Source organism: Camelus ferus, chromosome 5 (genome assembly GCF_009834535.1).
Source record: "Camelus ferus isolate YT-003-E chromosome 5, BCGSAC_Cfer_1.0, whole genome shotgun sequence".
In the NCBI taxonomy this organism is placed as follows: Eukaryota; Metazoa; Chordata; class Mammalia; order Artiodactyla; family Camelidae; genus Camelus; species Camelus ferus.
In genome coordinates, this window is record NC_045700.1 from 17,457,329 (window position 1) to 17,471,044 (window position 13,716).

Here is a 13,716-nt window from a genome sequence, read left to right on the forward strand (position 1 = left end):
TGAAATTGGAATTATTCCCATTCCTGCTATTGCTATTATTTTAAAAACTGCAATTATTGTTTTCCCTCATAACAAAAGGTTTTAGTGGTATTTAATGATACATTTAACTTGCGAATTTCACCTCCGTCTATACCTGGCAGAAGCTATAAGGAAACTTAACTCTAGGGGGCTTTTGGATATGCCCTAGGTTTGTGAAATGTAGTGTTAATTTTAAATACTTTTCTTTAGTCAAGCTCAAAGTTAAAGCTAGTTCGGAGCCTTGCAGTATGTGAAGAATCTCCACCACCCCCTACAGCAGAGATATCACAGGAGAACCAGGTAAAAAAACACTAAACAAAACAGAACAAAATGATTATTTAAAGATATGGTGGAACAACCTGCTTCCAGGAGAGTGTTTTCTCTTAAGGTTAAATAAAAGTTGTATGTGCATGTGTGTGTTATGTCTGTTTTTACTGAGTGAAACTTCTAATACTTGCCACCCAAGATACAGATGAGAAGTTGGAAAAACCTTGTTACTTCAGTCTAAGGCGTTAAGTGCAGTGATTTCTCTCTGGAAAAACTCAAGGATCTATAACTCATTAAGAATATGACTTCAAGGGAGTTATTATGGAAAAGTTGGAAAATATTAAAAAAATACTTCCAGTTAATGTAATTGTGATGAAATTTGCCCTTTTGATGTTGGCTTTTAGAAATTTGTTGACCACTGCTTGCGTGTGAAGAGGAGGCTACACAAGTCTTCCACTTGATACGCTGTTTTACTTAACCTGAATACAGGGTGAAGCCAGTTTTCATATTGGTTTGGCTCTAATTGTTATCTAAACACTTCTAATTCCTCTTTTGTCTATGCTTGTAAAATACAGAACTGCTGAGTTTCAAGCAAATAGTTCGGCTTGCTTTTTATATTATTTTTAGTGCTTTGACTTTACTTTTCTGTGACTCTACGACAGATTGACCTTTATCTTTTGTTATACTTGGACATTTACGTATTTTGGGCCTTCTACCAATGTTTATCACTGTGATTAACTTCAGCTGTCTGTGGATTGTTCCACTTTTTTGAGTAACCTAAAGTCCCCAAATCCCAACAATTAGTTTCCAAAAAATTGAGGCAATTTTGTGGTGAAGAGACATGACTGAAAAAAAGGGAAAAGAACAAAAAGCCATGACAGGTTATATGTTCCTTTTTTTTATGCCAGTTGTACATTTGTTGATTCATAGACTGTTGTGCTTTGTCTTGATTTAAAAGATGATGCCTCAAAAGCCTACTATAGATACTGAAGATAGTTGTCACATATTTAGAATATGTTCTGTGTTTAAAAAGCACTGCAACTCTTCATTTCAAATTATAAGAAAAGGAAGGTTTTTAATACGTTATTTATTGTCAATGAAAAATACTTAAAATTACAGTTTCCTTTGAAATTTGCTCAAGTGTCAGAAACATAGGGCTCAGATTTTACTTGTGATTTTTATTTAAAATTTGACTATATAAATAGAAGATAGCTGTATGTATTTATTCTATAAAATAGATTTGTCTTGCAATAAAATAGCAGGTTTTCTAGCAAAAAGCAGGAAAGAAATATAGTCACCATATTTTACTAAGAACCATTGCCCAGACAACGTTTTTAGATGTTAACTTTTGGCTTTTGCATGGTTGTTGACAAGACTGAAGAATTACGATACACTCTGAAAAAACTCAAAATAGTTTTTTGCAATAACATTAAAAAGTTTGTAGAAGTCAGAGTAGAGAATACACCTGCTCAGGGTGGAGCAGTGGGCAGTGTAATGTTTTTTGAAAATTCATTTCTTTACTCTGTTAACCAGAATGTTACACCATCTTAACGTCCTGGAATAAATAGTCCAAGGAGACTGAGGAAATGGAAGGGTCAAATATTCGTAAGATTGTTAACCCAGATAAAGTGCCTTCTTTTTTGAGAAAAACTGTTATCAAACATGATCTTTGGTTGTATTTGTGCATTTTACCTATCTGAGAATTTTTGCAGGAGGTGGAATGGGGGAGAGGGTTCTTATAATGCTACATAAATTTGGCTAGGGAAAATTTATGAGAAAAAAGTATCAAGAGTATATCTGTTGTATATTAATGTAGATATTGTCCAAAACAGCTGAGTTAGAGCATACATATAATTAATAAGGTGGTTATGCCAGAATTCAGTTATTCCACATAATATATTCTTTCTCAATTTCTCTTGGATACAGTTAACTTTTTCTTTTGAGATAATAACCTATTATTACCCTCTCTGAACAAAAGATACTCGTTTTAATAGAGTCTTTTTCCACATCTTGAGTTAACTAAATTGCACCTGAATGGGAATTGGAAAATAAATTATTTCTCATAAAATGTACTACTGTCTAATCCTTGATGGTGGAGATAGATTCCAGTTAATAATGCTTGCTTCAGAATGTGATTTTTGAAGAATTAATCTGGAATAAAACTTACTATTCAAAAGGTTGAGAGGCAATTAAAAAAGCAATGTCACTTGTGTTTGATGAGAGTTTATGAGAGGGAGGTGACCTCAATAACAGATGTTAATGACGGAGTGAAGAGTAAAGGAATTACAGCTACCTATGGAGATACTGCTGTCATTTCAGTTATTCATAGTCAGGAGAGTTCATGTATAAGGACTTCAGCATTTAAAATATGTCTTGTTTATTTGCTACTGAAAACGAGGCCTTGGTACCAACTGAAGGCAAGCCTCAGTACATTAAACCTACTAGATTTTTAAAATACAGTTCATCTTGATAAAATAGTTTAATATCTGTAATTAAAATGTGACTTTAGGAGGAGAATTTAGAAATGAAATCTGATAGTCATTGAAAGTGCCTTTTTAGTGCAGGTCTAAATGTGAAATCTTTTCTTTCAACCTGCGTTTCATAGATTATCCTTGAGTTAACAGGAATTGAAGCTGTAAGTCAGGAAAACTTCTGAATATTCTGCTTCTGAAACATAGTTCTGGGGTTCATTTTTAAATATCTATTTTACAATTATGAAAAGAGTACAGAAAGTGGATTTGAAATGAGTCATAATGAGAAAAATGACTTACTGGTTGATGAATGTATGAAATTGATGAACGTGTGAAGTTAGGTAAGCAAGACAAAGTGGGACATAAAGCAAGTGTTGATCGTCCTAGTGAAAATCACCAGTGCGTAGCTTGTGTGCCATATTCTGAGCACAGCTTTGAGCACAGCTGAGGTGGATGGGAAGCAGAATTGAAAAGAGATGAAAAAAGCAGTTGGCAAACCTATAGAAAAAAAAAATACATATATATATATATATTTGATCTGAAATTCTACCAAGTACTATTTTGAAAACAATAATGTGAGGAGAAAATGTTTAATAGAAATCCTGGTGGCTGCAAGTTTAAGAATCCTGAAATTTATATCCCCTTCAGCATTGACTTACTGCACCTACTACCACCACCAACCCTCACCCAAAAAAGGGAAGTAATTGAGTAATATTTTTCATCACTAAAGAGCAACTGTATAAAATAGTTTAGCCTACAAATAGGCTACACCTTTATCTTTAGTAGAAATTATCTGGAAATTATTCTGCCATTTATAATTTTGCCTGAATAAACAGAGCTACATGATTTTTATTTTGGGGGGCTTTGTAAATTAATGTCCCGTAATTCCTTTGGGTTCTGAAATTGCATGTAATGGCATTGTTTTAAAAATGAAATGTAAAAAAAAAATGAAATGTATATTTAATTCTCCTTTTCAGTCTCACAGAATATGATTACGTAAAGTAAATATTAAATATCACTAAGGAAAACTATCTTGTGTGAAATCTTTCTAAAACAGGTTTGTGGTGACTGAAGGAAGAACAGGGATATGTTAGTCTCATATAGAGAATAACCAGAGTTGTGGATTTGGTTTTGGAAAATTTTTACTTACAGTTTTATATAGCAAGAAAATGAAGGAATATGAAATTATAGTGGATATTCAAAATATAAGTATTTAAAGTGTTGACCTGACACTCATATTTCCATTGTCATGATTGATGGTGATTAATCATGCTTTTGCTTGGTGGTGGCATCTCCACTGCAAAAGTAGGTTAAAAGGCCTTTGTTTTGATCCTCCAAGGGTTTTACAAGTAGATTCATTTAAACTATTATTAAAAACATTTATTTTCTACAAAATTTTCAGGATATATTTCATTTGATATATTGAAACTCAAATCAGGAATTTTAACTTTTTATCAAGACAGATAAAAATGGAAAAAATATTTTAAGTTATATTCTGATTTGAAGAATCTAATTGGATAAAATAGAAACCTTTTTTTTCTTCATACAATTTTGTGTTACTCAGAAAATACAAATGTGTGGTGTTAACTGAATCACTTTATATTTTCATTTACTAACTGATTTTACCTTCCAACAGGAGAAAATTCAGATCCAGTTAACACAATCATTTGAAAAAGAGGAGAAGCCCTCAAAAGATGAAGCAGAAAAAGAAAAAGCCAGTGATAAATTGCCCAGAAAAATGTTATCAAGAGGTTTGCAATTTATTTCTGTGTTTTTTAAACAAAAATTTGTTTCACCGTTGATAATTCCACTTTTTACCCCTTGAATAATTACATATACTATATCTCTATTAAAAATGATATGGAACAGACTGAAGGGACGATACAGTTCTGGGCAAAATGGCATAACACAGTTCTGAACATCAGTAAGATGTTTAGCCATAAAACTGTAACACATGCCAAAGTCACCAAGAAAGGTAACTGTCAAGATACTTACTGGTCTGTCTCTCGTATTGAAATAATGGAATCACTATAATTTAAACACTGATTCCACCAAAAATATTATTTTAAAAAAATTCCTTATGATACAAAGAGCTGATGCCAAAATATTCAGTATCCTTTAAGGATATTCTTGAAAACCCAGAATGTTTATCTTTCATAATAAATGTTAATGGACTTCATTGCATACCATTACAAGCCTAAGATGCTCTTTTTAATTTATAAACCCAGTTGTGTTGACCAGTGTTATAAACAGCATAGGGTTATTACATTTAAGCAGGAGAAATAAACATTAATATTGGAAAAAATGTTTTGAAACAAGCCCTTGGTGATAGACCTGATCAAATCTAATTAAATATTCTTTCAGAACTAAAATTCTTACCTATCTCCAAATTATTGCCTCCACTTACATGCATAAGTGAACTAAGCAGATTCAGTTTGCTGCAAATGTAGTTAATTGTCTAAATCATTCTGATCTTTTACTTAAGGAGGCATTTTGAACATGAGGATTGTGGTAAGTATATAAAAAGATCCTTAAGAATTCAAAGTAAATTAAAGTGGCACGTTTAACAGATAAATGTTTTTTAAGAATGTGCATAAACATACAGTTATATAAATCCATGTCATGCTCATTATGTGGGATTAGAAAAATTGTGGTCATCTGAATTCATCATGAATTCCCTTTTCCTACTTTGTCAGTTTTTTTTCGATGTGGGGCATCTCATTTTATTTAAGATATGCATCATGTGTAAAAGGGAAAGGGATTTGTTTCAAACACCTTTATACTGGGTTTTTGTGTTGTTGTTTTTTAGATTCCAGTCAAGAATACACTGATTCAACTGGCATAGATCTACATGAATTTTTAGTAAATACATTAAAAAACAATCCCAGGTAAAAATTAAATTTATAAGGTTTACATTGCTTCTAGAGTACCATAATTTTGTTACCTTTGTTTTCATTACTGAGTTAGAATAAGATTGCAATATTTGAAGTACACCAGAAACATTTCAGTTTCTTAGGCTAAGGTGTTGTTGGCCTCTGTGCACACGTGTATAAATATCTTTTTGCATTATGTATGTCACCATGATATAAAAATAATTCATACTCTCTGTAGGAATTTTGGGAAATACAGAATCACCAAGATATTTTTACTCTTAATTGAGATAGAGAGGTATCACTAATCATGAAGAAAGAGAGAGAGAGAAATACACCTCATAATGAAGCACTCAGTAAATAACTTAGTGTATTCATATATAACACGTTTTTGGACTTAATTGAATGCAGAATTCTTGTTCCTTCTTGGTTAGTTTATAAATCTCCAACCCAAAGATTTTTAAGGTGCTTTTGGGGTCACTTTTAACTAATTGTGAAATCCTTTGATTTGCCAGGGTACTAGATAAATAGATTTAGTTTTTTGGCAGGTCATCAACCCCATTCAGGCATTCTCTCCACAAAGAGGCTTTTCCTCAGAGTATCTGACCAACATGTTCTTGGGGTAGAAGACTCCAGGGTTAAGAACCCCTCTTCTAGATGTTAGCTTCCCAGAGTGGTAGTTATTTCACTTACATTGAAGTAGAATTTTCAGTTCATTGGGCAGGTGCGCATGAAAGAAAACATGAACAACTCTCTTTAGTCTCACTGAGGCTTATCTCGAGTGATGCTTCAAGATAAACTTTTCGTTCAGGTTTTGTTTCAGTACCATCTCGATTTTCTATTTTACATTTAACATAAACCCCCAAAGGAAAACCAGCAAAATGAAAGATCTCCTTATAGAGGCTGAAGGAGCATAGATGTGAGGTGAGGAAGAAATTAGTCAAGTTTGCATGAATTTTTTTTTTCCAGTTCAAGTTCATCATTCAGTGGTACCAGTAGGAAGATGAATTCATTAGTTGACAATCATTTGTTGGGTATCTATCATGTGCTAAGAATTATGCTAAACGTTGTAGATATAAAGATGAACAAAATGTAATCTCTGACCCTAAAGTATTCACCATCTCTGTGCTAGGAAAAACTATATAATATATAAATTAGAATAGATGTTGTAAAAGAAGTTTTTCAAGCTGCCATAAAAACTTGGGGAGGGGACACCAACCTCTGTTTGAAAGGATATAGAGAGGCTTCACTGAAAAGATTATACCCCCACTCACTCCCCCCACCCCCCAAAAAAAGAATGGCAAACAAAAAGATTATGCCTGAGCTGAGTCTTGAATTCATAGTGCTTGGGAACTATCCATACAGAGGAGCTTGAGAAAGCCATTCCAGGGAGAGACCAGAGCATCACAAAGGCACAGTAGTGTGAGAGGGGAGATGGCATGTCCAAGCAAGGACAAGATAGTACACTCTGGTTCTAGCAGGGAAGCATGTGGCAGGTGATTCTAGAAAGTGTTGGAATGGGTGTTGGTGAGGTAAGAAGACAGATTATTCGGCTGTCTTCAACCTAAGATAGTACCAACACGCTGGGGAGGTGAGTAAGTATGGAGTGTTACTGGGAAGCCAGGGATGCTAAAAAGATCTGTGAGACAGTAGTGAACAATGAAAAAATAGTCTTATTTGAAATTCCAGTACTGCACCGTTTGAGAAATACTGAGTATGGCATGCTACCTTGAGGGGTAATTACAGATATTTAAGTAGAGTAATGCCCACAATCAGATTTGCATTTTAGAAAGATCAGTTAGTTCATTAGTGAGGGGCCAAGATCATACGAAGTGTGGGTAGGAGAAGACAGAGGAGTATAGAGAGGAAAGGACATACTGGAAAGACATTTAAGAAGCACCGTGGCAGGACTTGGTGATCATCTGGCTGTGGAAGAGTTGTGGCACGGCAGAGCTGAACAGCTGCTAGTTTCTGGCTGCATTGGCAGCTCCTGTTAACAGAGGAAGGGAAGACGAGGCAAGCCTGAATGGGGCAGGGCATGTTCTGTTACAAATAAGCATAGTTTGAGGTGCCTAATGGAAAGCCAGGAGGTAAGATCTGTCAGCTGTTAAAAGGCTCTGGTTTCCGAGTAAACAAGCATGGCTGCTGTTACAGATGAGGAGTTAGCAGTAGAGGTAAAGCTTGCTCTGTATGAGTTTGCCCAGAGAGTTGTAATAATGACAAGGACAAAATCTATGGAAAGACAGTGTATAGAAGGTAGATGAGAAGGAAGAGACAGAGTCCTAAAACTAACAAAAGAATCGTGAGCACCTTTGTCTTAGTAGTCAGCCAAAGGGCAACAGTTTCATGAAAGGCAAAATGAAACAACCGATGAGACTGGGAAACCAAGAAATTTCTGTGTTTTAATGAGCCATTTCATTTGGGGTAGGATGGTGCAGACCAGAATTCAGTGGGTTAAGGAATAAGGGGGAAAGTAGAAAATACATAGCTAGTTTGAGTAAAGCAAGATGGGATCCTAAACAGGCAGAATTTTTCTTTGCAGTGAACCTGTAAAAGAGACATCAACAAGGTCAAAGACTAGAAATCCATACTTAGATATTCCAAAATCGTTTTCTTTTGTGCAGTTCTCTGTTTTCCTCTACAAATGCAAAAGTTAACTTATCTGCATATGCACTTTTGAAGTGTACAATTTTATGGTTTTTAGTGTATTCACAGATATATGCAGCCATCCTACGATCAATTTTAGAACTTTTCCATCACCCCAAAAGAGAAGCCCTGTACCCTTTTGCTCTCACCTCCCTATGCCCTGAATCCTAATTTAGTTTGTCTCTGTAGACTTCCCTGTTTTGCGTGTATCATGTGAGTGAGATCATAAATATGTGGTCCCTTATGATTGGCCTCATCCGCTTAGCATAGTATTTTCAACTTTCATCCACGTAGTAGCATGTATCAGAACTTTAATCCTTCTTTGTATGCATTTATACATATATAGGTGAATAAATATTTATTTATAAATGTATAGTTGAATAATTCATGTAACAGCTAATGTATAACTTATTAATAATGTCAGTGCGGATTAGGAAGTTGTAGCTAATGTTAAATTTAGTGAGCAATATGATTTGCAAATTAATTGATGACTCAGTGTTCTCTCAGCGAAACCCACAATTGCCAGATATACATGACACAAAATTAGTGATAAGCCTGGCAAATTTCCACCAGAGCTTTCAAGATTGGGTATTGCTTAGAGAATTCCTTTAGATGTTAAGCAGATTTTTAGTGATACTAAAATTTAGTCAACCTATTATTTCAAAATTTTTCTTCAGATCATTAAATCTTTATCTTGTTCTTAGCCCAGTAAATAAACTTAACCTCAGATGTTAAATAACAGTTTATCTGGAATTCCTGTTTGCAAGAAATATTTTCAGAAACTACAATTATTACTCATTACTAGACTGGAACCTAGGAACCTAAAGTTGTCCAAGATAGAGATTATACTCACTGACATGATTTTATACCTGTTTTCTGTTGCTTTTATACCCATTTTGTGTAAATTCTATAAAGTACTGAAGAGATATGGACAGTACAGGCTATGATTACGTCACCGATGGAGGGGAGCAGCCCCGTGGATTAATCCTGAGAATGTATATTTTAAAAGTAAACTGTTGCTCTGGGGAACATCATGTAATTGTTCTGTGTTTGAAATATTTTCTAAAATTACTTTTATTGGAGGTAATGTTTGAATCATTTTATTTCTTACCTGTTGCAGATATTTGACTAAGGTCATATGGAACATTGGGAAGGGGAGGTGGTCAGATGGAAGCATTATTGTTTTCTTCCTCTTTAGTTGCCAGTGGTATACCAGCTGCACACACTTTCTATAAAGTTAGTTCTGATATAATGACCAGAACACTGTTAACTGAAAGATTGTTGTGCCTTCATTTTAACTTTAGGTAGTAGTAGTTTATCAACCAGCTTGACTGAGACCCTTGTTTTTGTTATTTCTTTAATAACAGCATATATTGATTCCTTTTAATGGTTGTACAATAACTTAAGTGGATGTGCCTGCTTTTGGATTCATGTGCTAATAAACCTTAGGCCTTAAGAAGAGTAATTTGTGGATCTGTTAGTTAAGGTGCTGTTTGTAATGCTTCTATAAAAGATTATTAAATTTTGACTTACGGCTATTACCAAAATACCACATCTTGACTATAGATTTGAAAATTTGGAAGCTTGGACTAAGCTACAGCGAATTAAAGGCAGGAAGTGTAAATCTTGAGAACTTAGGAAGTTAATTGGTCTTATTTTTCTAATAAGTTCTACTTTTTACTAACTGAAAATTTAGTAAACTAAGCAGAGGAATTTAATTTAAATAGTGAGTTGTCCAGGTGGTAATAGAAAATCATCTGCCAGCCATAGATCTACATGTGAAAGGGAAAAAAAAAAAGCCTGAATTTGTATAGCAAGTAAAATTGTTAGATTTTGTTTTCCTTCCTGGAGACAACAGAAGTTCCTTTTCAATGCCAGTTCATTTACTGAAGAACATTTCGCATATCTTATGCCTTCTGTTCAGCTCAGAGAAGTCCAATTTAAATGTACTGTTTGATAAATACTGAATCAGTTGCCTGCCTCAGATCCCTTTTTTCTTCCCTACAATAAGTGTATAAAATACACTAGGAAAGTTACTGGAAATTATCATCTCAAGACAAACTGATCCCAAAATAATTAGATGAAAAGAGGATCTTACAGTTAAATAAGTAAGTCCTTTTTTGAGGAAAACCTTATGAAGTAAAAATTTCCCATCCTCCACCAAAAATTTAAGGAAAAAACATTAGAAACCATGGGTGAGATGCTCTGATTAATTTATTTCATGCAAATACTTTTGTTGAGCTCCTCTCTATAGTCCAAATAACTGTATTGATAATTGTGATAAGCACTATTAAAGAAAGGTATGAAAGAAACAAGTTCTAAGAAAGAATACAAGAAGTTGTCTTAGGCAAAGGAAACAGCATGTTCAAAGAAGCTGTGAAAAGAAGGAGCTTGGCAGGTACAGGGAGAAGCCAAGATAAGAGCTCTCTGAGTGAGGGGCAGGAAGTGAGGCTTAAGAGGTAGATGAAGACCAGGTCATGGCTGCCATGTAGGCCACATCACAGATGTTCAGTTCTAGCCTAAGATCAGTGAGAAGCCTGTGATAAATACTTAACCAAGGCAATGACATGTGCTCACTTATATGTTTTTAAAACATCATTATGGATGCTAGGTAGAACAGATTAGAAAGGAACAAGGAAAGATACAGAGAGATAATATACGGCTTTCATTACAGTGGTTAAGCCAGAAATCCTGATTGCTTGGATCCAGGGTAGTGGCAGTGGAAATAGATGAAAAATGGATTTAAAAAAAATCAGGTAGAAGGTAGGTAAAATTTCCAATAGTGATTAACTACATAGGAGGATTTGAAAAACAAGAGTAATGGGCCAAAAATGCTTCTAGTACAACATACTGGATGAAAGGTGGTGTTACTTCCTGAGGTGGAGCATACTAAAAGAGAACCAGGTTTGGGAGCAAATTTGAATGTTGCTGGAATTTTGTGATAAAATGTAATCCTGTTTTCAGCTTTGGGTTTGAAGTCACCAGGTAGGCATATTTTTCTCTTGATTTTTTTCAACTAATATAAAAATATGTATGGTCAATATTACTTAGTTTTCTGAGACTTATTTTGCAGGATAGAGAGGATCAAACTCAGGGCTGGTATGTAGACTTTCAGGCAACTTAAGCAGAGGGCACCATTCCTTCTTGGAACGTGAGGGGATACGCTACTATATAGTATTTATTTGGATGGGGAACATTAACCTGTTGGCCTAGTTTCTTGATCTATGAAATTTTGGGAACAGAACTGAATGATCTGCAAAGCTGCTTCTAGCTTTAAGATTCTATGAGGTTTGTTTTTGTTTTGGTTTGGTTTTTCCCACATGCACTTGAAATTTACGGTGAACACAGAAATACTCGCTTGAGCCGTGTTCTTGGTGTGTGCGGAAGGAGGTCCTTTGGGTTGTGGTACCATTAATTTGTTATAGCCCAAGTGCACTAAATAGGACCCTAATGGTCTAAAGGAGCACATGCAGGTATTCCCCAGAGTCTATTTATTTTACCTGTTGGAGGTCTTCCGTTCATTTTGATTTTTATGGGAAAAATTCCCAAAGTCTTAAAAATATATAATAGCAATTTACAGAAAGATTTGAAATGTCCTCTTCTCCTGAGTTAGCGTTAGTACTATAGCTCATTCTGCTCTGCTTTAGTTCCACCTGTATACTAGCATTGGTTCCCACAGGAGTGTTCCTATTGTTACTGGCATTGCATGTTCTTTAGGGTACTGTTTCTATGGAGTTCAGCATGATAACAAAGTCATGAGCCTAACCAAAGATGTCTGTTTCCCTGCTACCTCTTAGCTTTACTGAGTAAGGAAGTAAAGACTAATATGCTCTTATAATCCATATATTTACAGAACAGAATCTAATATATTCATACTTAGTAAATCAAAAGATACCTATTTTAAGAATGGCCACAAGTTGATCATTGTTGAAGTTGGGTGATATTCTCTCTACGTTTGTATATATTATGAAGTTTTCCATAGTAATTTTTAAAAGTAATCTTTCATTCTTTTAAAATACTACTTTTTTTTAAAGAAAAAAGCATGTAAATATTCTATCATCAAGCTATGGTTTTAAGAAAAGAATTAACCATATAAATCCAACATGTATGATTATTTCAGTGTTAAGTTTTACATATAAGAGTGTTCATATTTTGTTTCAGGGACAGAATGATGCTGTTGAAATTGGAACAAGAAATTTTAGATTTCATTGGTAATAATGAGTAAGTTCTGACATTTAACAAAAAAAAAATTGTCATCATAGCTCTTCAAGATTCACTCAGTTAGTTTTTCTTTTACTTGTAGGTCTCCACGTAAAAAATTCCCCCCAATGACATCTTACCATAGAATGCTATTACACAGAGTAGCTGCTTACTTTGGATTAGACCACAATGTTGATCAGAGTGGAAAGTCTGTCATAGTAAACAAAACTAGCAATACAAGAATGTAAGTATCAAGAAATGTAGTTACATGTTACATATGTGTGTGATAATACTTTTATCTTTCTACGGCACCTTTCATCTCAGGTTTTCCACATTTTTTAGTAGCTTAATTCAGCCTTGTGATAGCCTTCTGTGACAGGACCAAAAAAATACCTCTAGCTCACTAGATACAAAATGCACAGGTCTGAACTGAAATAAGACAGATGAATTGAGGACTGGTTTTTAAAAACAAAAGCAAAAAACCCTCAAAGGTCATAATATCAGTGATGTTTGATAACCATCCTCTTAGAGATTTTTTAAATTAATATAATTTAGATAGCTATGGCCAACCACAGGCAAATTTAAAAGAAAAAAGTGAATTTTAACACCCTTACATTTAATTCATTTTCTGTCAGTTTACTATCTTTTCCACCTCTGTTTTTACTTTTTTCTTCACAAATCTCAAGAAGGTGGGACTATTGGTTAATCCAGTCTTATCCATAATGTTGTGTCCCCCTTCTAGGCTATATATAATTTACTGAGGAAAATATTATAAAGAGTTAAGAGGGGTCATTTACTTTAAACGGTGATAGCTTTATAGTATGGTGAAGGAGACAATGTGCTGATATTTGCGAGCAAAGTCCCAGTGCAGAAGCACCTAAAATTGTAATGTATTCATGACACCGCTTTTGCCTATTTGTAAAAGCTAATCCTAGAGCAGTAGTTGATTTCAGCTAAAATTATACTTTGTGATGATCTACATATCAGAAGAATGTTCTATATTTCATATGTGGCAGCAATGAATCTATGGTCATGAACAGCAGTCAGTTTCAGATAGCATAGATAATGCTTTTCAGTTCATTATTTTTCTTCCTTTCTTGAAGCTAGACTTTTCTCAAGGTTCTGTCTATTATGAACCATTCAGTTTGCATGGTTATATTTAATTCACTTATGTCCCTTCTGTTATAATGGCCTTTACCCTTGTAGCTGCCATATTGTTTGCCTGAACTAAGTTGGTCCTCTAA

The 13,716-nt window shown here is 34.4% G+C and overlaps 1 protein-coding gene across 15 annotated transcripts in view; it reads left to right on the forward strand.

Annotated features, from left to right (window-relative positions):
• The window catches only part of R3HDM1 (R3H domain containing 1), a 141,455-nt gene that overhangs the window by 76,028 nt on the left and 51,711 nt on the right, over positions 1 to 13,716 (forward strand). For 10 of the 15 annotated variants that reach the window (XM_032479366.1, XM_032479352.1, XM_032479351.1 and 7 more), the window contains 5 exons: positions 229 to 318; positions 4,393 to 4,507; positions 5,566 to 5,644; positions 12,434 to 12,493; positions 12,576 to 12,716. In XM_032479366.1, the coding sequence (XP_032335257.1) occupies positions 229 to 318; positions 4,393 to 4,507; positions 5,566 to 5,644; positions 12,434 to 12,493; positions 12,576 to 12,716 (485 nt within the window). Of the gene's footprint in view, positions 1 to 108; positions 319 to 4,392; positions 4,508 to 5,565; positions 5,645 to 12,433; positions 12,494 to 12,575; positions 12,717 to 13,716 lie in introns of those variants that run through there. The other 5 variants (XM_032479357.1, XM_032479362.1, XM_032479364.1 and 2 more) reach the window with 4 other exon arrangements.